Source organism: Pogonomyrmex barbatus, unplaced genomic scaffold, assembly GCF_055798465.1.
Source record: "Pogonomyrmex barbatus isolate J1 unplaced genomic scaffold, ASM5579846v1 scaffold4, whole genome shotgun sequence".
NCBI classification, from domain to species: domain Eukaryota; kingdom Metazoa; phylum Arthropoda; class Insecta; order Hymenoptera; family Formicidae; genus Pogonomyrmex; species Pogonomyrmex barbatus.
In genome coordinates, this window is record NW_028297138.1 from 6,657,038 (window position 1) to 6,681,044 (window position 24,007).

General features: G+C 40.1%; 1 protein-coding gene across 11 annotated transcripts; it reads right to left on the minus strand.

The window, feature by feature from the left end:
- Nucleotides 1-1,549: 1,549 nt before the first annotated feature.
- Hipk (Homeodomain interacting protein kinase) lies at nt 1,550-23,490 on the minus strand. Of its 11 annotated transcripts, none has more exons than XM_089081332.1 (17): nt 23,116-23,490; nt 19,400-19,732; nt 19,216-19,308; nt 18,882-19,100; nt 18,423-18,795; nt 18,093-18,328; nt 17,687-18,010; nt 16,971-17,150; nt 16,737-16,883; nt 16,496-16,648; nt 15,828-16,255; nt 15,256-15,345; nt 14,443-14,715; nt 14,109-14,271; nt 13,646-13,869; nt 12,920-13,207; nt 1,550-12,259 (listed from the first exon to the last, which is right to left on the minus strand). In XM_089081332.1, exons 1-17 carry the CDS (start codon nt 23,458-23,460, stop codon nt 12,061-12,063), a joined length of 4,068 nt encoding a protein of 1,355 aa, XP_088937458.1. In that variant the 5' UTR covers nt 23,461-23,490; the 3' UTR covers nt 1,550-12,060. The 11 variants fall into 11 exon arrangements, with proteins under 11 accessions (XP_088937458.1, XP_088937455.1, XP_088937457.1 ...); XM_089081329.1 differs by having other exon boundaries at nt 14,109-14,268; nt 16,496-16,660; XM_089081331.1 differs by having other exon boundaries at nt 16,496-16,660; nt 17,687-18,025; nt 18,114-18,328; nt 23,116-23,489.
- Nucleotides 23,491-24,007: the final 517 nt, after the last annotated feature.

Below are 24,007 nucleotides of genomic sequence, written 5' to 3' on the forward strand. Positions count from 1 at the left end.
GCCGACCTAAAGCCGATATAAAGAGAAAAGTGAATATATTCACCGTATTACGTAGAGACTTCGTATCTTTCAGCGACTTCGTATTGTCTCGCGAAGTCGCGAGATTTGTGTTCGTTAACGTTAAAGTAGAAATCCTTATATCCTAACGATGAAAAACTACTATGCTGCTTACGGCGAAAATTGTATCTTACAAGCTTAACTTTTAACGTCCTACAGATCGGTTTCCGTATCCGCGGTCATCTATCGCAAGTTTTCAAATGCCCTACGCGACCTTACTGAATTCACAATCGGTATCATTCTACAGCTTGAAAAACAGGGCAGGAGGCGGGGGTGGGGAGGGGGAGGGGGTGGGAGTCATCGTGCAGGAGAAAACCGTGCGCCAGCTTGGAAAAACCAGAGTGCGAATCTATAATTCTCGAGGCGTTCTCCTGGAATCTCCTCGGAATACGAATACGAAGTAAAGTTCGAGGGTCGAAAGTGCTAGAGTCACAAAATCACATTTGGTCGATCTAAGATGTTCCATAGGATATTGATATTTGACGTCATCATGCGACAGCACAGCGAAGTACAGAACGGAGAAGCGAGGTACGAACGCTGAGAGACACGCGAGAAAAATTATTTACTCTCTAATCGCTAATCGCGTCTTACTCCGCACTACCGGATTCGATACGGCGTTATATAAAAAAGGGACGATTCGAGTTTCTCACGCCTAAGCAGATCTCTCGTCTATGTATTATTACAAATACGCGAGGCTTCTTTTGATCGACGTCTCTTTCATTTTGATCACTTTCTTTTCGGTGAGACCGATTACTTTGATTGCGACCTTAGACGTATTACATGGAACAGGTACGTAAGAGTTAAACACCTTCCTTTTCCCCCCTCCTCTTCCATCCCTCCTTTCCCCCCCCTCCTTCTCTCGAAAACTTCCATTCGTTCGAAATCGTTACTGCGCTGCTACCTGATAGCATCCGGCAAAAATGTGACAGGTCGACTTTTCAGATGCGACACAAGCTGACTTAGGCGTATTTTAGTAACTGCTAAATTTTCAGTTCTCGACTAAGAGTCGCGAGTAAGATAATTGACGTTTGCGTTTGGAGCAGAAAAAAATCAAAGATCCCATCAAGCATTATGCTCGAATTCCGACTTACTCCAGTTCGCCCCGTTTGAAAATGAGCAAAAAAAAATCAATATTAAGAAAATCGCTCATTCGATTGAAAAAAAATGAAGATTAAAAGAATCTCGTGCAGAAAATGGGAAATATTTTTCCCCAAGTACAGAATGTACTTCTGCTTATTTCATTTGAATCCTCGAACGGGAACAAAAAAATAGTCGAATACGCAATTAAAGACGTGAAAGAAAGAAAAAAAAAAATATTCGAATCAGCAGACAATACCAATATTTCTGTACGCAAACCAATAACTCAGCGACTACAGGATATTATATTGAGTAGCTGAATGTATCACCGATGGAGACGGGAGTTTTTGCGTATGCAATCTGAGACTGTTTAATAAAAAAAGAAAAAAAAAAGAGTAAGTGCGCTTAACACAACTCAGTTCACAGATCGCCCGAGGGCAATCCGCATTTATTTACGAACTAAGACACAATGACGTCTGTAACCGCTGCGTGTAACCCGATTTTTGTTAATTAGTCGAATGTATTTCTTTATTAGTATTTTTTTTCTTTTCCCTCCTTATCTTTCTGCTCTCTCTACGTCCATTCTCTCCCGCTCTTTCTCTCCCTCTCTCTCTCTCTCTCTCTCTCCCTCTCTCCCACCCTTTCTCACGTATCGTATTTACGTTTGCGTTTAATAATTCGAATACATTTATGCGACTCCGAGCTACAACGGAGCCTCATCGATCACCTTAAGCATTAGTCTTTAGTATTTGATTATTATACTACAATAATATACAGAAAACCGTGGCTCACGCCGACCGGTCGCTCGCACCCCCGCAGGTTCTCCACCCCGCGCCCCGATTTGACCATGACCGGTCGACGACCTTTCCTGCGGGGGGGGGGGGCTTCGTGACGAGCAGGCGTACAGCCGGCGCAGTTGATCAATATATTCGATAATTACAATACATTAAATTTAATCGGCTTGTGTGTATTAAAATATAAATATCAAATAGACTTTTGGCGTCCACAGGATATATGCACCTTAATGTGCGACTCGATGCGCGACTTCTAAAAAATTCAGAAACGCTCTCTATAGTCGTTAAGTAAGTCGTCACCGATTGTTAAATCCCTATTATCGGAAGAGCGAGAAGCTCGTGACTACCGAGAAACATCTCAGAATAACCTTCTCTTTTCTTCCCTTTTCTTTTTTTTATTCTTTATCTCTCACTACGCCCATCTTGGATTGAATTCGATATTGTTTCTCAACGATCACAAGCTACGTCGCGACGAGATTAGAATTTTTTAGTAGCTTAGTTATACATTCGGTGTATTATTTTGCCAAATGTTATGCCGCGTCGATCGAGAGTCGGAATTTTTTCTATTTCGTTCGGAATTTCTCTTCCTGAAACAGCACGTCGAATGTAGATGTTATTAATATTATATTAATCAGACAACGGATAAATTCATCGTTATTCCGTCAAACAGCAGTGAGCAAATTTGAATTTTCATCAGAGAAGTTTTTATCGTCCTGATCACCTTTCGTTTATATATTTTATTGTCAATAAAGAAATAGACAATCCGTTCTCAATCGATGCGACGATATTAACAACGTGGCTAATCGGCGGCGCTTTTTCTATGCTACACATACTTCTTTTTTTCTTGTTAAACGATATATGTTTCAGTACTAACATCCGTCGATGACATCAATTCGATTTATATTCGTGCGCAGAATATTTCCGAGGTCAAACTAAATCTACGCTTTGTACTCTGGTCGACCTCCGGAATAATCCGTCGCACGTACACAAGCTTCATTATGTAATATGTATTTATATATAATAAAATGTAAATGTAATATATATATATATATATACACATATAAATATACATATATTATATATATAATATATATGTATATGTGTTTACATACATATATATTTATTTGTTATTTGTTTATTATCTATATGTGTAGACGCATACACATATATATTTATATATATTTTATGTATGTACATATAAATATATATAATTATATATATTTTTTAAATGATTAATCGCACATAATGCACACTCGACGAATATCCAAGTACAGATTAGCACAAACATGACCTCGAAGAGGAAGAAGAAGTGACATCCAATAATGTCAGTGTTGCGGTAACGCAAGGCACGCTCTAAGTCTATTCTAAAGCCCTTAATTAGAATTTGTCTTTACTTTGTAATAGTAACTACGTTCCTGCTAAGAACACTATTCTACTGTTGCTTAAATTCGCGCGTATCCAATTATTTTTATAATCAAAGGGAGCAACTCTTGAATAAATTACGAAAATACATCACTAAAAATAATATGCCGAATGCAAATCAGAATGCTGAATTATATCACGTTTGAAATATATGGCATATTGATTACAACATCAAGATAGAGTAACTTATTATTATGAAGAAATACCTTGTAATTCGAACTTATCACACTTAATACAATAAGCAAAGAATTCATTTGTTAATTATTAATATCTGATCTATAATTGCAAGCGGCTATGGACTTACATAACGGGTTTGCAACAACATAATTTCGGTTCAAATTTGAAAATGACAGTCATGATATATATAAGCAAACATTCAATTTCTACCAAAAAGCCTCAAGTGAGAATGTTCAAATAGCTCGTTGGCTATCCGTACTCAGATATTCTAATATCGTTTACGATCTGTATGCTACTGGTGTGTGTGTGTGTGTGTGTGTGTGTGTGTGTGTGTGTGTGTGTGTGTGTGTGTGTGTGTGTGTGTGTGTGTGTGTGTGTGTGTGTCAATGAACGGACCCGCGGAGAAGGGGCCAATGTACGCAATCGGTGACGGTTTGGGTTAGATTATCTTGAGAGACCTGATAAGTCTCGGAAAGCTCAAAAACACTCTATACACTTAATAATCGTAATTTAGAAACTTCACTTTACTCGCCGCTTTTTCGGACGATCATTTGGGGTTGCTATATTCTTGGCGTATGTATGTTTTATGTATATATGTGGTCAAAAGAAGAACCCACGTTGCTAAATGAGCTAGAATCGCTAATAACATTTATCACGATGCCTCCAACAATCGAATTAATTATTTTCAAATACGTACAACTCTAAATCTACCCGCAACGTAGATCCTTTGTGATCGACATAGTGTGGTGATGCTTATTCATTCTTGTGTGTAAGAGAAAGAGATTTGGCAGATAGTGTATTTAATTGATGACTTTAACAATTTGTTTTTTATTCGGCAAGGTGCTTGTATATATAGGTATGTATGAATGCCGCGTATAACAATTATCGTATATATCGGTAATAATTCATTAGTAAGGCAACGCTACAAAAATTCTTCTCTAAAAGAAGTTTGACAGAGTGAATACGCGCGCGATCTTGACGTAGAGAACTGTATTCAACGCTATTTATTCTGATAATTGAGGCTCGCATATATTCGTAAATCGCATTTAACACTAAAAAAATTGTCACATGAGACTTGGCTGTTTAAAATCTTCCTCGCAAACAGATAAAATTCACAATTGAACCAAAAAATTTAGTATTAACTGCGCGATATAAATACGGGCCTGAAATCGTAATTTCGCAAAAATCAGTCTATTCGTCGAAATATAAATGTCTTATCAAATTAAGCGAGCGTGGAGATTTGGATAATAATTAATCTGTCTAAATGTCTGTCTAAAAGAAGTTTAACATGTTGGAGATTATCAGGTATAATGTATCGAAAACATAAACTGGTGCTTGATGCTTTTAAACTAAGGAAATTCACGATACGATACAATGTTGAAATAAATGATAGTTATAATCACGATGCCATTAGAAGCAGGCATCGATAATTATGCAACTCGCGTGTTACTACTATCATCATAGTACAATTAAAATACACGAAAGAGACGTACATTTTTACACACGGTACAAATAGCGTAGCCATATACTTTGTTGATAAAGAGCAGCAAGTTTGAGTTATTATCGTATATAGAGGTGAGACGGACATTTACAAACTTCTGTGCCTCTCTGCCCACAATTTCTCCCGGCTTCATATTGATTATCCTGAATTTTAGTTTCTAAGGGAATCGTGCCTAAGTATAACGAGTAGTAGAGAAACGAATACTGTCCATTTCACATGAAATGTAGTTAAAAATACGAACTTGCACGCCGCTGGATACTAGAGGAGAGACAGCACTTTCGGTCCCTCAACGTGTGTACGTAGTAAAAATGTGGAGAGACTCGAAAGAGCAAAAAGTGTGGCCTGCATTTATATGTATGTATATATATATATGTATATAAAAAAAAGAGTTCCCTAATTACGCACGCACTCTTTTTTTTCTTTTTGATTCTACAAATACGAGTGTAAAGATCAATCTGTCTGGTCCAATGCACAAACGATCCGGCGACTAAGAGGCCGAATCGTCTTTTTACGTTACGTTACGAGGAAGAAAGAGTCTAAAATGTTTGATCTGTAAAACACCAAGTTCGCTACCGATTCCCGTGGAGAGAATTATTTTCCATACTAAAAAACACGCCTAATCGAGAGTTACCTACAATAGCCAAAGATGAAACTCGCAAACGGCCAGAGAATCTAAACAATCATGTGTCTACATACTCTCTTTTTCTCTTCGCCTATGATACTCTAATCTTTATAATACAGCATTATGCATAAATCGATAAACGTACATAGTACAAGTCCCACCGTTGATTATTATTTGCCGTTACATTACCATAGTATAATAGTGAACATTAAGAACATCGAAGAACAGTCAGATAGCGAATCTCGCCGCTTCCTACTTTATAATTACCCGCGCGTACAGACTATTTGTCCTTTCGCTTCTCTAATCGGACTTCATTTATCTTTAGTAAACGACAACTTTTAGAAATCTCTGCTGCAATCAACAATCAATAATTATATTTTGCATTAGATGAAATTTTAAGCTCCTCTAAATTTCAGATTTCTTAAAAAAATGTCTTTCATCCTTGCCGATATCGATTGCTACGCCTTTCTAAATATATAAATATAATTATTAATATTTTTAAATATAAAAATTATTAATAATTATTAATAATTTTTTAACACATCCAAAATTTCAGAATATTAATAAAAAAAAAAATATTTCAAGAAACGCTTTTAGTCAAATACCATCCAAATAAATTCGAGTGATTTACAAGATAAAATATATTTCATAAAATCAACTCGATTTACTCGGCAAAACTGGCGGAAATTTAGCTAACAATTGTCTATACTCGCAAATGTGGTCCGATTACGAAGAGCAATCTAGTAGATAGAGACCGAAATAGAGACCGAAGAACCTAAGAGAAACGTACGTCAATAACTTACGGAGCACGTTACAATATCAATTCTCTATTAACTCCAAAAATATGTTATTCTTTCCTATACTTTATATATATATATAGCTACATATCTATCTCTCGTAAGAGTCAGTGTTACTTTGTTTACAGTGATAATACCAACTGTCCGTACAACGCGATGAATATTATAGTCCTAACTCCACAATGAAATCATAAGCCAGCCCCCTTATTCTATATTCTTTTTTTCATTTTTCTTTGCCTTTTACCGTATTTACACGAATACCTTTCCACGCTAAATATATCCAAGCGTCTCCCGATTTTACATGATTCCATAAATAATTTGCGACCAGTACACAAAAAAAAAAAAAAAATATCGCTCGCGCGGCCTATCATCCGTCGCGTTCCACCTTCTCGTTAAGTTCATTAATATTGAGACCACCAATTTCGACTGGGCAGTTTTCAATATAAATCAAGCCTCAGTTTTCGAGCGATCTTATTCATCCAGTGAATATTTTTCCCTACCGGCCCGGAACTGACTTGGAGATTCTACATTAACTAAATCTTATCATCGGACACACAATCTCATCACTTTAGGCACTACATCTAAGACTAATATATCACTCCCCCACCACGGATGCAATAAGAAAAACATATGTACATATTCTAAAATGATTAAAAGAACTAGATGTCTATCTCTAATATGTGTTATCGTTTCTACTATAACCCGAACGAAAGGAGTAAACGTTACGGTTGCGCACGATTGCGTATTGCGAACGAGTAAATTTTCTAGAAAAGATTGGCGCCAATTATATAAATCTGATTCGTATCGTCGGAAAATTTATCAGTCACATAATTTCAATGTGAAACAGTTATAATTTCTTTAATGTCGAAAGATGTTTTTGTACATATTTACGTGATACTCCGGAAATTGTCAAAATGAAAAAAGACATCCGTGAAAGTTTATGCGATATAGCTTAGACTTCGGAATTAAAAAGAGGAATCGCGCGTAACGTCGTGTCGCCCTATCGGTCGTCATCAATTTATTAATTTATTAATTTTACTGCAGCAACGTGTGATCTCCCTTCCGCGTGTAATTAGTGTGTTAAGATTACGATGCTCCTACATACTTTATATATCTCGCGATATATATATATATATATATATATATATATATATATATATATACATATATATATATATATATATATATATATGATCGGGCACGCGAGAGAGCCCGTTCAAAAGTTAACTGCGCACGACTATCAGCGTTATATTAAAATATCACAACTATATAGAACCATTGATACAGTTATTACGGTATCTTTTACTTAACTTTCCACACAGCGTTTTATAGCGTCTCTACTTCTTTTTACTTAGGTAGTTTATTATGTGTGTTTTATATATATATATGTGTTATATATATATATATATATATATATATATGTGTTGTGTGTGTGTGTGTGTGTGTGTGTGTGTGTGTGTGTATGGGTTTGTGTCCGGTACGTGTATGTTTAATTATTTACATCATGTAACGTACGCGTTGAAATGACCATGGATGCGTTAACATGACTCGGAGCACGCGTTGACCGACGATCGTACTACAAAAACTCAAGACAACATATCGATACGATACAATACGAAATCAGATCGACCTAAGTAAATGGTCCATTGCGCGTTTTTGTACCCTTAAGATGTCTCGATATGTCACCCGTCTGAAGCAGCCACCTGCGCGTGTACGTGTCCATCGCTACGTGTTTCTCATTCACGTATCGTGACGTATCCGACGAAAAACGATAAAACGCAATTACAATCGCATTTAAACGTCATCCTCTCCTAATCTCTCAAAATTCTGTCGTCAGTCAAGACCTGCTCGTGAGAAAAAAAAAAAGATGACTAAGACCCGACGATTTAGCGATCGTGGATCTCTCTGCGGGGTGACAAGAAGAGGATGAAACTTATCGCTATCGCGTGTGGTATGACTATTTGCCTATGACGTTTGCACGTTGCACGTGCCCACGGGTTGCAAAAACAAACGGGTGGCACACGCACGCGCGCACGCAAAACGTCCTACACTACCTATCCGACGTCGGGAGATGAAACCTAAGGATATGACTCGTGTTCTCCTCTCACGGATTCACCGTGGAGGACGGTACAATAGTAGTTTCTTTTTCCTTTTTTTCTTTTTTTGCTTTAAATGCGAATATCTCTACTGTCACGTGGAAGCATGTATGTATGCATGTATGCATGTATGTATGATTATGTACAAATTGGGCGCGGACCGATCAGTCTATGCTGAAAACTGAGAGATGGAATCATCAAACGTGTAGCAAACAGTTTACGATGATTGCGATGCTTCACTGATACGTCATAGCGCGCTCAGTCTATGTCGAAGAAAAAGAAGAACGGACTTTTCTCCCTACTTATCCTTTTCCCTTTTCCCATTTACAGTTAATTACTCAGTGTAAATACGATTATTCGTTAAACAGGCACATCGAGTTGGTTAAATATTTCTTGTTTTTTTTTTTTTTGTTTTCTCGTACAGCACATGAACGAAGTATTGTTGCGTAAGGGCAAAACGCTTAATTTTTAACGAGAATAAATTGCATAACTGTAGAAACGAAAAAGAAGAAGAAATAAAAGAAGAAGTCTAGGGTTTGCTTTTGCCGAAATAAATTCGGCATCGTTAGATTACGTCGATTCATCTGATGCCTCTCGATATAAAGGCACTCGAGAGATTTGCGAGGCTATCATGGACCCGATAGCCGTAACGGCCCTGCTCTATAAGTTAAATATAGTTACATTGCAGCTGTATATCGTTTGTCGCTTACTTATTGTATCGCGTAAAGGGTTCTCTTCTTCAATGATACGGTAACATGTTTAAAACTCCGTTACACCTACACTACACTTGTGTATATTTTTATATATCTATATACTCTGTAATTTTTTTTTTCCTCTCTTACTTTCTCTCTGTCTCTTTCTCACTCGCTTTCACTCTCTCCTCCTCTCTCATTCTACGTGTAAAATATCTCTAATTAAACTCTGGACGTGAATCACTCTAAACAACATACCGCAATTAATCCCACATATACCGAATATTATATCATTACAAACTTTCTATACATTTATATCAATAGAATTAGCGAAACAATGCCTATAAGCGTTATTCCATAAAATCACGAAATACATGTATTAGCAGTTGCATAACGACGCCGGTACTTGAAAAACTGTATGTGCGTACCGCGTCTATGATATCGCCTGAGAATGATAAACTAGAGTGAAAATCGTTGATGTAAGAAGGATGCTGTTGACTACTGTTCGAGAAATGCAACAAGGAAGAACGAGATTGAACGAGAAAAATGTAATTGTGAAACTCGTTTTATGAAAACTATCTATAAATAGAACATCGCCCCCCCCCTCTAAACATCATTATTATTATATCTATATACGGAAAAAGAAATATAATATGCGAGCTTGTGATATCTCGACGATAAATTCTTTATCATAAGAGCCATTATGATACTTTATTGCTGTTTGGCATACATTTCTCTCACGGAATGCTTTTCTTTCCTTCCCTTTTTCTTTCTTTATTTTCTTAGCATTCCGGAAGAGATCAATCCTATCAATTCTATTCTGTATTTCTGAAAACAAAATCTATTACTATCTCATTTCTTTTACTGTTTTCCACTGACTTTGTGCAATATACTTGATTCTTATAGTTTCTTTTAATACAGCCTTCACCAAAACAAAAGCATTAACGAAAAAAGAAATTTTAATAAAAGATCGTTTATATACAATTCATGAATCTTGCAAAAATGTGGTTATGTAATTTCGCATTTCAAACCACGAGATTAAGGCATACTGCCCGTAAAACATTATTTACATAATTCAAAACAAAATATTAGGCATGGAACATGACTGTTAATAGCAATAATAATGATAATGAAAATGATAACGAGCACGACAACGATGAGAATGATGATGCAGATGATACAAAGAATAATATAAGAATAAATAATGAGACTGTTCCAAAAAAGGCACGTCAAAGCTTTTATCGATTCGGATGTCGTGCAATCACCTTAATAAATTCGTGACTCAATTCTAAATTCTTTGCTTATTTCTGACGTATATCCCTATACCTACGACAATCCGAATAATCCTACTCGAAGAATATGCGATACAACTAAATAATGTACATGTCGGTATGTGTGTACGTGTATGTGTGTGTATATATATGTTAACGTATACTTGAGTTTAACACGTTACAAACTACAAAGAATAATGTGGCTATCTCATTAGTCTTGAGTGCCCGTTATGAATAAAATATTGTAAAATATTATACAGCGCTACATCCTACAGCGAAATTTTTAATGTAATCGAAAAATTCCACGAGCAAGAACAAAAAGATTGTTATTATAACAATCGGAGAAAACCTACTTCGTTAAAATCATTTTGTTAAGGAGCATTAAAATTAAAAATAAGATATTCGCGCGCGATACTGCGACATATCATAAAGAAATGCAGATTTATACGTGCTTAAATTAAATCATATATATATATATATGTAAATAATCATATATATATATGTAAATCGCATATGATGGATGTTTGTTAAATAACAGTCCCACGCGCACGTGGATCAGCATCACTACGTGCATATCTCATCTATCATCGATATTAACGGTCGCGATCTGTTTAAGTTACATTTCAATTCCATATATATGTGTATGTGTATATATATATGTACATATATATATATATATATATATATGTATGTATATATATATATATGTATATATATATATATATTTACATAAATATATATATATATATATATATATATATATATATATATTTATGTACAATAGAGAGAGAGTGTGTGCATTAAGCAGATCGGGACAACTTGATAGAAAATTTTGATCTGTACAATGTCTCCTTATAAACTCTACCGTTTCCGTAATAAAATCGGTGTCTCTCTGGAAACTTACGAAATTTAAAGCATGCCGCATACGCCAAGATGTGTCTCTTGGGATTGGAAAAAAAAAGAAAGAAAGAAATGTGAGATTTCGTGAGAAGTTAATTCAAGTGCAATTCACACGATTGAATGTCAAAGTAGGATAGTCTTTCTTCTTTGATTTTTTTTCCTTCCTTATGATGAAATTGTCACGATAGACAATCAAAACTACTGGGGACTGTTTCGGACACATAAGAGTAACAAACATATACAAAGAGATCTTATTACATTGACCGTGATCTCGTGTCTCGCTTCCTACAAAAGCGGTCGGAAGGGAGTGATCGCTGCTTATATACAGGACGGATTGTCAAAATTTTTTGCCTTAACGCACTCTTGTGCTCTCTGCCCGTTTCATTTGACAAACTTGCTCGATCGTGAATGTATCGTGCTATCGATCATATTTGCAAATCGCAGCGGTTCGGACATTCCCTATCCGCTTCACTTACTGGCCAGGTGCACGAAGACGGGAAAAATGCGCGACGACATTTTCCTTTCTTCGTTACGATGATCGATTACACGTTCGCTAATTGGCACGAGCGGCTCGTAAGTTCCCAGAAAATCGTACAATTACCCGTTATTTATTTGTTCGTACACAACTCCTATCCGGGGCTCGACGGGACTAATTTATTCGGTAAACCATAAACTGGAAGGTTGATATTGGTGTTTTGCTGGCGAAAGCGGGGCCAATCCATAAACGGCTGTAGGCTGCATATGCGCAGGCAACGGATGTGCTGCGTGACTCGCCAGTAACGGTCTGGCCGAGCTGTGATGAGCTGGCGGTGGCAACGCTCGACTAGAATCATACAACGTTAATGGAGACGAGCTGTAAAAAACGGGATAACGCACATTAGAAAGTCTCCATAAAGCTCTAAAAAAAGGAAATTATATATATATATATATATAATTTTTTTCTTATAATATAGTTCGTCGGATCCACGAGCGTATATCTGAGGACGAACTCAAAAAGTGGAAAACGATTAACGCTAATGTTTAAAAAGATTTCACGGTGTAAATTTGTTATTGGTAAAAGATTTCGATGCTTGTCGTCAAATGAAGAATTTTCAAAGAAATTTTGTTGATATAAAATAACTTTTTGCATTTAATATAATGCAAATTTCCTTATATTTTATCCTATATTATAAAAAAAAAATATTCTTGTAAGTTTGAGTAAATAAGTTGAAAAGAATACTAATATGATATAATATATACTACTATATAATAATATACTAATTTTCTGTTACGTAACTACTTAGAATTAAAGCTAAATTTTAAAAGAAATTATAATATATAACGTGTGAGAAACAAGCAGTCAATTTCCTGCGAATTGACGCTTCGACTTATTATACATGCGATGAAACGTAATATTTAGGAAAGAAAGAATTCACAATCGCAAGTCTACTTTGGGAGTACAGATATAAATTTAACGTTAGAACAAAAGATGAGTGAACGTATGCGTGCATTAACTAGTTCTCTAATTACCCACCCGGGTGTGAATCCCTGATACGTGGGCACTTGTTGTTGCTGGATAGCAGTAGCAGCCTGCGAAGGTGCCGCGGTAACGTATACGGGAGGTGGCACCGCGTGAGCTCTCGAGCGCACGTGAGCGTATTCTTGATAGAGAGGCTGTCCCAAGTGCTGGGCACTTCCTATTACAGGCCCTCCAGTGGGACTCCTGCCGCCGCCGCTGCCGCCGGGACTCAGGTGAGCCGGATGCCCGTGATGACTGTGGGTATGGCCCGGATGGGCTGCCGTACCTACTACTTGGCTCTGCCTACAAAACGCAAAACAAAATCCATCCCTTTGTTATGCGATCCACATGCCTCGTTTACTCACTGCAATACGTCTCTTTAAAGGAGAGATAGAAAATTTAACGGATGTGCACTCTTAATAGATTCGTAAGCTTCTCATCCGGTTTTTCGACGTACAAAAGAGAAAAATGAATTTAAACAGAAATTTGTTCTATAGTATCGGCTAATGGTTCACATGCCGTTTACTTGCCCAGAACCTTATTAACTGCACGTCACGTTGGCTCACTCGTTCTTTCTTAAGAGATAAAGCTCTGCGCATGCATGCCGATTATTTGACGAGAACATATGCTCCGTCGCGAAATGTATCGTGTCGCAAAAATCATTTTAAAGATCGTCTCATGATTACGGTGCATGCTTTGATTAGAAATGTGGACAATCATGTCGAGGAGAATGATACTCACCTATATTGATGCACAGGATTGGCCACTACCCACTTCTGATGGTCTCTCGAGTGAGCAGCCGGTGGTTGAACGTACTCATGTTTGTACTCGGCTCGCTTCCCAGGCCAGGACACTCGTTTGTCCGTGCCGGTCGTGTACACGATATGCTGTTCTTGGAGGTGAGGATGCGCGCTACTTGTAGTCACATACTGCAAGAAGTGGTCATGCATGTCATAGACGTCATCCTAGAAAAACATTAATCAAAGAAAATTACTAAAAAGAAGGAAAAAAAAGAAAAAACTTTCATGATCGTTACACGCGGCCTTGCCCCCCTTCCTTTCTCTCGTCGTTCTCTTTGTCAGATGTTCTATAAAGTACTAAATGGACGAAACAGTTCTGTGGTCTCCAGAGAGACCTCCTTGTGGAAGATAAAAATACATAAAGAAATTAAACGTAACATCAGTAAATAAAAATCTCAGCTAACCTGATAGGTCGGTGGCTCTTTGCAAGCTGGCGCGTGACACGGATGTGGCGCAAGATACTCGACACCGGGTTCCGGCTTCGTCGCGACGTTCACCATGTTGCATTCAGATTGCACTTTTGCTAATAGCCGCTTCTTTTGTGATTGAGAAGAGTACCCCGAGCTACTGTAACACAATAAACAATGACAAGACAAAGTTAATCAAGAGATTTATGTACAATAATTTCTGGGAACTGTTTAACAAAATAAAGAAAAATTATTAAATATGTATAAAAATGAATACAATTTTTAAGGAGTTAATAACACGGATATGTTAATATCATTATTAAATGCTTACCTATTAACGTGATGTTGTTGTTGAGGCTCATGTTTAATTAGCTGTGTGGTCTGCTGATGTTGCGGATGTTGCGACAGATATAAATGAGCATGCGTGCGGCTTGGACTAGCTTCGCCATCGCTGTCACCAACAGTGACACAGCTAATGACATTCTTGCGTTGCGTTCGATGTGACGACGAGCTGCTATGCGTCGTAACGTGTCCACTCGCGTGCTGCTGACTGCTCGTATGCGTCGATTGTTGTGTCGGTACAACGCGCGGTGGCGATTGAGTGCTGAAAATTCAAGAGAAGAGATTTCTTTATTTAAAATCATCGAGAAAGTTATTGTTACGTGTTTCAATCATTAGCAAGTTAACGCCGCATCCGTGAAAAATCGCATGCTGAAGATATCGATTTACAACGATATTATTTATTAAGTGTGGTTTTGTGTTAGTCGACAGTTGTTTCGCGCCAAGCTCCGCAACCAGATCCCTAAGTAGCCCGTATCCCTATCCCATGGTATAATCAAGTAACTTACAAGTATTATCATTTGTAAAACAGTAATAGATTTTATAAAATGTTTAGTATATGCTAAGCTTAAATATGTCTTTTATAAAAATGTCCGCAATCTATAAGTTATCTTTTCAAGGTTTTTAAAGGAAAGCATACATTTGATAAAAATTGATTCCGGACGATTTAATAGCAGAGTATCGAAATGGAAGATGGGAAATCAATCTTCCTTATGACATTATATCTGTTAATTGCATGTTCTCAACAAGACTTAATTATCGTTAATCATAACACCGTCCGCTTTAAGGGCATACATCAATATACCTTCGTATGACTTCTTCACGGACAGGACGTCCGTCGCCCGACAGGCGAGTTGCCAAACTTTGACAGGCGCTGCACTGACGGTCTCCACAGCTGTCAACGATACCCATGCGTGATTCTACTACCAACTAATAATGCGCTAACAAATACGCGTGCTTAACCGGAAATTTTTTACAAAAAAAATAATCCGTCAATATTTTTGAATATCTATTTTATCTTTCCTTGATTCACCTATTAAGTTAAATATTAAATTATTTGATGTGCAAATTTGAATATCATCTTGATAAATTAGCGAGAAGCGAGTTCCGATGCTCTAGATACAATATAGAATATATAGAACATATAGAAAATAAAGACTGTTTCATATCTACGCAAATGAAAATCGTTATATGTCTGATATTTGAATCTAAAACTCTACAAAATTGTATTACAATTTCAACTTCTACTTAAGTCTAAAGCTTATAATAAATTAAAAATCAAAAATATATTCTAAACTACGTCACAATTTAATTAGATTTTTTATATACTAATTTGATATACTAATATGTATATACTAAAAGTACATGATCACTCACCACTTTCCAGGTTCCTCATCTTCACTGTCACTGATTGTGATAACGGAAACGGCTGGCGAAGGCGTATCATCAATCGTGATAGTTTGCTGTCGCACGGATGTGACCGGCTGATGCTCCACATTATGACTACTACTGCTGTGTTTGCTATTGTGATGATGAGATTGAACCGGTTGCTCTTGCCAGTGGCTGCTCGTTGGTGAGTGTCGTCGCATGCTACTGGGCGGTGTACTCTCCTTAACCCGTTTCTTCACTGGACTCAGTTGTTGCGTCTCCTTTTTATGTTCATGTCTGTGCTGAGTCTGCTGAGGTACTGTCACGTGATGCTGATGGTGTTTGGTAACAGTGCGCTTGCCCCAACTCTGCGATGGATGCTCGACAAGTGCACTAGCATTATAAACTTCCGTGACAGGAAATACCGGCCGCTGATCCTTCCCCAAAACAAGGGAGATTAGTTACAAACTGAATATCAAGAGATTTTTCAACTTCTCTACAATGCGTGAATCATTAAAAAAAAAAATGCTTTGTAGAGACGCAGTCTCTATCACGCAACGATAAATAACATAAAATATTACAAAATTATAAATAAATACGTTACACATAAAGATTGAAAAATATCGATTTTTTTTTTGCTAAATATTATATACGGAGAATTTATTGACAATTACTACCTGTAGAATAGCAGAACTATCGACAATAAGCGGCCTTCCCCAATCTCCGGCATCACTGAGCAGTGGTTGCTGAATGGCTGCATGCTGCGCTGGCAATTGCTGCCACGATGGTACAATCGCAGCCATCTGACGACTTCCACCAGGCCAAGATGTCTGTACAGCATTCTATGATGATCATAAACGTACATCAACACACCAGACCATTATACGGTCATTCGAAAATAAGCATTGTTTTACTTACGGTAAGCAACATTTGCCGTCCAGTCTCGACCATAGATACGGGAACCGCGGCATATTGTTGTTGGGCAGCTGCAGCTGCCGCAGCTACGGCTTGTTGCGATATAATGGACGATTGTATCTGCAGAGGCGCTTGTTGCGCTTGCGGTGGCTGAGAAATATAAATCCGTTATTAATGATCAATTGTTCTAATAATGAACTGATTGCTTTTATATACCATAATTAATGCTCTTCTTACTTGAGCGACAACTACGTGCTTCGCAGGACTTGGCATTGTCTGGTAACCAGGCGGTGGACACAATATACCAGGTACCAGTTGATGTGGAAAATCGTGTACGCCATTTCGTCCACTATTGGATCCACTAGACGAACCACTATATTGTGTCGCCCGTCGACTGCTGTTGCTATATATTTGATACTGAAATTGGAAAATATAAATATATAAATATATAAATATATAAATATATATATATATATATATATATATATATATATATATATAACTAATAGTATATATATATATATATATATATATATATATAACTAATAATATATATAACTAATTTTTTATAAAATATATAATAAAAGTCTGTCGAACTCGCAACTTGCGAGCTCCCTCTTCATCGTCTCGTTGAAATAGAACAAAGCGAAGAAGGATAGACACTCGAGTCCTTCTAAAAATAGTCTGTCCTTTGCTTTTTCTCTATCTCTCCGAGATAATGAAGAAAACATTTATCTCGCAAGCCAAGTGTTGGATAGGCTTAAAAGATAATAGAAAGATGTGTGAGATTCACTCATAATCGGTAAATCTTTGAATTACAATTATTCCATGTATATTTCAAACTATAAAGCCGAAAATTTTGATTAAAAATGAGATTGTTATAGTATGTGATTCAATTCAGGAACTGATACTTATATATATAAAACTTAGAATAAAGAATTATTTGAACATACCAGATTGTCATATCCTGTTTGTGCAGTGCGTTGCTCTCTGACTAATCGCTGCACTTGATTAGACAGTTGATTGTTAAAAGTAAGAGTTACCGCACTGCCGTTCGTCGTCGGTACAAAATTGGCCACTAAAGACGTTGGTGGAGGTGGCTGAGGTGCTGGCGGGGCCTGATGATGTACAGGACTCGCAGTAAAGTCTCCCGCACGTCTGCAAATCTCCATCATCTGGACGGAAGCTTTCACGTTGTTACAATGTGCATAATCGATCAGATGTGCCAAAGTAACAAACGCGTGGTTCAGTGCCTCGCCGGGTGTTATACGGCGCTCCTTTAATCCAAATGACTATATGTGAAAAACTCCGCATCGTAAAATTTCTTCTTCTTATAATTAAACATATAGATATCGCTACCTTGCCCATAGATATTACTACCTGGTCCATTGTAAGCATCCTCTTCAAGAGGTCAATGAACTCTCTCCTGTCCGCTTTCTCTGGCAAGAGTTGACCGCCATCTAAGTCAGTCGGTACATTAACTTGACCAATATCGTCAAGGCAATTAAAAATATATTTTCTTGCTTCCTTGGATTTGATACCAGTCTCTGCCTCATGTTCTTCCGGTGTCTTTAACCGCCAAAATGGATATGTACCTGTATATAAAGAAATATGTATGTAGAATTTATGAGAGAAAAGTGCTCATCAATTGTGTTATTCGATATCGGTCTTTTGTATAAAATTACGCACTCTCCATGTCCCGGTAAAAGAATTTTGTTGTTTTGCTAGCGTTGTTCAGCATATGCTCTGTTGGTAGGCCCTGCGTTTGACTTATGTATCGAATTTGGTCGTACTCAGAACTGCCCGGATATAAAGGCCATCCTAGAAATAACTCAGCGACCACACAGCCGAGCGACCACATATCTATCGCTTCACAATACGGAAGTCCTAGTATGATCTCGGGTGCGCGGTAATATCGTGATTGCAGATAGGTATTGCAGACGGCTTTGGACACATGCGAAGCTGATCCAAAATCGATGACCTTCACTCGATAAGGCTGACGCATAGGATCCACTAGCATAATGTTTTCTGGTTTCAAATCGGCGTGTATTAATCCTAATTGCTGTGAAAATAAAAGAGATTTATATATTAATTCTTGTTCCAAACGTTAAGAATAATAAAAGCAAGCGCATGACTGTGATACCGCACCTTTAATTTCAATAGTGCGGTCAATACTTGCTGGAGAATGGGCCTGATGAATTTGAGAGGTAGGGGAGAAAATTTATTCTGCTTCAAGAAATCGTAGAGATTTTGCTCCAGCATTTCAAATACCAAACAGGTATGTGATTTGTGCTGGAAACACTCGTAGGCGCGCACGAAATTGAATTCATCCGCATTTTCCTGACTAAGTCGAGACAGGATGGAGACCTGCCAACATGTATTTGAACATGATAAATCGCTTGTAATACGGAATGCGATCCAGCTCTGACGTTTACATCTCCACAGAGTCTAAATCTGTTTTTGCTGATATTTAAATACGTACCTCAATCTGACCTTGGCGCGCGTACGATGGATGATTCTTTAGAATTTTGATGGCTACTATTTCGTTCGTTCCTTTTTTCCAACATTTTACAACCTGCAAGAAACGAATTTATTATTTTTTTCGAAGGAGGAAAGGCGATTCCAGTTTGCAATAGGAGACTTGTATTCAATGCGATCGTACTTACTTGCCCAAAAGTACCTCTGCCGAGAAACTCGAGGACCTCATATTGGTGGGTCATGGAGTAGAGAACTTCGTGCTGCACCAAATGATAATCCCCGTCGCCCTGGGGATTGCTGCCACCGCCGCCTCCGTTGGCCGCGTTGGCCACTTGCTTGCTGTGCGCCGTCATGCTTGTCTGCTTGCTGTGCTGTTGCTGCTGCTGCTGTTGTTGTTGCTGCAGCTGCTGTTGCTGTTGCTGGGTATGATGCTGCGACACTACAGTACCCACCGGATTCGTCGCATTGGCGGAGTGGACTGCCAGGCCGTCACCATTACCCTCCCTCGACCAAGTTTTTCTCTGTAGGAGGAATATACCTTATACAAAAATATTTAGACGTTAAGAAATCGCCGTCGATAGTAGAATGCGGAAGAGCGGCATCAAGAGTTGGACGATCGGGTGGACAGTAAAACGAGATGATCAACAGTTACAATTGGTGTGCAATATGTCTCTTTCGGATACATACATAAGCCCTCGACGACCACTCGCACAACTCGCACACTCCCGATAAACGCAAAAATGCGAGCGTACCATTTGTGTGTGTGTGTGTGTGTGCGGACGATCCCAGAACTTCAAGATTTTTCCACGTCGGCATCGACGCGCGAGGGAGAGCTTCGATCGCCACCGATTGCGTGATTCGCATTCGCGCGCCGTTGGAGATCAATTAACGGACGCGTGCCTGTAGAGCGAACGTTATGTTTCGCGTACATCCCGCGTGTTTCGTGCATGTATGTAATAACAGCGCCGTGAATCAAAACGCCCGCTTGTCGATTGCGAAAGGATCGCGAGAAAATGATCGTTCGCTCTCTCTTCCTCCCTTTCCCCCCTCCCCCCCTCTCTCTCTCTTTCTCTCTCGATCATTCGCCTCGTCCCTCGCGCATTTCGCTTCAATTCGACTGCCACGCGGGGGGGGGGGGGGGATCGCGCGGTCGAAATCGCGATTCCCGCGAACCCGACAGAATTTCGCGGACGTCACACGCGGACGACACGCGCGCGCGTGTCCCAGCGTCCGCGATATATCCGCGCGATATGAAATATGTAATGGGAGCCTTGAAAGCTCCGAATCGATAGTTAACTACGCCATACGGAAACGTTATCTACCGCCGCCGCCGACTACGCGCGGCTCGTGACACCCCGCCGCCGGTTCGCAACGGACGGAGACAAACCGAAACACCGCGATCGGCCGCGGCTCTGTAATTATCCATCGCCGAAGTGCGCGAGTTCGAATGCACGTGCACGACGCTCGGCGTATGATCGTTAATAAGACCGGCCCGGCGAACGTTTCGGGCCGACGGAGGAGGCGGAGGAGCGACCGAGCGAGGAAGGAGGCAGGAGGTCTTTAAGGCTTCGAGGAATCGGATTATCCGCGCGGAGGCCTCCCCCTCGCGCCCCCCCCCCCTCCCCCATCGACGATACCGATACACCCGTTTCCGGGTGGCAACAAACTCTCTCGCAACGTCAGGGCGCGGATAACGTACTACCTCGTCTATCCCGCACGGAGCTAGATTCGGAGCTAGAGATAGAGTATCCGACGATACACGCCCTTTTTTTTTTTTCATTTCCTTTAATAAATAAAAGGATAATCGCGAAAGTTAACGAGCGCCATGATTCGCTCGCCGAGGATTCTCGGCGAGGATCGATCGGCGGGTCGTGACGCGAGAGGGTGACGTAAATATATGTAGATACACAAAGCGCCGCGAATATCGACGCTCGTTTGTAGTGGTATTCATAAAGTTCCTGGTAATAGATGTCATTTTCCCACGACGTTGCGTCGTACGGACGCGAATCGGAGAATTAACGAGCGTCAAGGAAATTGAGATACCTTCCTCGTCGTTAGAAGCTCGTTAACTCTCATACGCGCGGACATTTTTCGCCGCGAATGCCTAGATCAAATACGCCGACGAGAGAAATTGCTCATTCGGGTCGATCGAGGAGGATGGCCGGCGATGGAGCCACCATTCGTTCGATCGTTTCGCCGAACGATGCACGGCGAGTCGGCGTGCCAAATGGATTCGATCGCTGGCTGGCTACGGCGTGCCGTTTGGCAGGGCAGACACGGTTAGATGAGACGGATGTGCGTCGACGATTTAAAAGCTCGGTAATCGGAAGCTCGATGCGAGTGTCCCCGGGGCGTCCGCAACGGGGACAGCGAGAGTCGCGCGATGTAACAACGCGATGTAACGCGGCGACATTACAAGACATTACATTTTGTACGTCGCAAAACGAGAATGTTAGGAGACACTCGTATCGCGAGTGAATCGGCGAGTCATGGCATGGGAATCGACATCGAGTCACGGAACAGGAAAACTTTGGAGGACAGACTTAGGAGGACGCGCCGAGCGCCGCGAGAGGATGGACCGAGGAGGATCGTGTCGGGCGAGACGTTAGGCGCAGAACGCGGTTCTCAGTCAAGTTAAGTTTAGACGAGCTCGCGCACCAGAAACGGAGAGGCTCGCGTCGAGTCTGCGAAGGGTCGCGGGGAAATCGGGAGAATTAAGCCCCAGGTCGCTGAATGATCGCGGGACGATCTTACTGACCATCGGGGAAATAGTCGAGGGATCGGGATGGAGTACGCTCGCGATAGGCGAGCGGCCGCGACCGAGAAACGGACGGTATCTTCTCTAGAATCCGCGGATCGAGCCTTTCCCTTTCGCCGGGCCTACGGCGTAGGGGCATCGGTTGCGAAGCGAGAGGTATCACGGCTTTGCCGAACGCGGTCTCGACTCCGACGATCTAACTCTCTCGGCCCGCGCCGTATATGCCAATAAGCCGGTTAGCGGTCATTAAATTTTATTCACCGGGACCGCCGGGCTAAAGACCGGCGACGTCCGTACGTACACGTGGAGGAAAGTTTCCACCACCCGCCTGCTCCCCCGTTAAGGAGTATACTGTATAACTACGGAGCGCTACCAGTGGCAGTTATTCCCGGCCTCGTAATTACACGCGTACATAACATATTGCGCGTGCATAACAGTCGACTCGAGAGAGTACGAGAGGCAATGGCGAAACGACAACAAGCTACCGCGAAACTTGAAGCTGGCAAACAAATGACATTGTTTGCCCATCGTGCAGATTACGTGCGGCACTGAAAGAAAGAAACATATACAAAGGCCGCGTATTTAGCGAGAAATATGGACAAATATTAATAATGAATGTCATGTGTGGTTGAGAAAGAGGAGCTGAGGAAAAGGATCAATAACGTTAATGTCTCATTAAAAACTCGGAGTTTAGAAGAAACACAACGCGACACACACAACTTTAAACTTGACATGCGAATATTTGTTTTCTATCTAATTCTTTAATCTCAGTGATCCTCAACTCCCGATTACAACGGGATACACACAAAATGAAGATGGGCACATTGAAGAAGGTCGGGAACGTGTGCGTTTACACGATTATGAGAATTTGTTGTAAACATTAAACATTTGTCAAATTTGTATTAGCATTGTAGTTATCTAGCTTTGGCTCGAATAGAGCCTTCGTTCGCATTCCCGATACAGAAAAATCTTTTCGAACGGTGAACGGACACAAGACGGACGTGGAACGACCCACGACAGGGTCAGATTTAACGCGCCGAGCGCGTAGACACGAGGGAAGACACGCGGCTTGTCTCTGTCGAAGAACAATTAGAAGCACGGCGACAAAAGCGACGATCAGCCTAGAGGAAGCGGCAACCAACCAACCTTCTGGCCACAGCGCTGGTACGTGTCTAAGAGCTTGATCGTCGAGGCTCGTACCAGGGTCTGCTGGTTCGGACTACTCTTCTGCAGCGCATTATTGTTGTGCAGCGAGCTAAACGCGGTATTAGCACCGTTCACGGAGTACCGCTGTTGCAGACCGGTATTGTCCAATTGATAATCGCTGGTCGATTGGACCAATGCGTGCTGGATCACCGGCTGGCTCACGTTGTAGTCCAACTTGCGCTTCTTGCTGGGGTGAACGGTGTTGTTACTGCTGTTGCTGCTGCCGCTGCTGCTGCTGCCGTTGACGCTACTCGTCTGCTGTGTTTGGATGAACATGTCACACATTCCCTGCAATCAGAAAGTAACGACCTCGTTAACCACCGAAACGACGCGACGGTCCATTAATTCTTTTACGACGTAATTTTTGTTTTCCGTCGCTACATTCGCTTATTACTTACTCTCATCGGTCAGGTCAAAGAAATTTAAATTGTTGAAAAACTAGCTTAAAAGCTCATCTCCTCTCTCGTATCGCAAGAAAATGAAAACGTTACGTTAAATATATTCGACGCTATTTTTGCGAACGTTTGAAAGACATCTCGACACAAAAGTGGGAGTCGCCATGGCGGAAAGAAATATCGTGGAGAATACAAAAAGTAAGGCCAACGACCATGAATATTTTAGTGCCTCCTTCGCCGAGACGTGTGTCCACGTTGTCGGTTTGGGTCAGTGATTCTCAAAGACCTCGTCACAGACGTCGTCACAGATATCATATTTCTACGCGCAAAGAGCCATCGGAGTGGTCGGCGCCATCCGTTTTTTTTTTTTTTTTTTTTTTTCAATAAATAAGACTGTTCGTTTGCGAAGAGTAAATACTTTCTACAAGATTTACCTA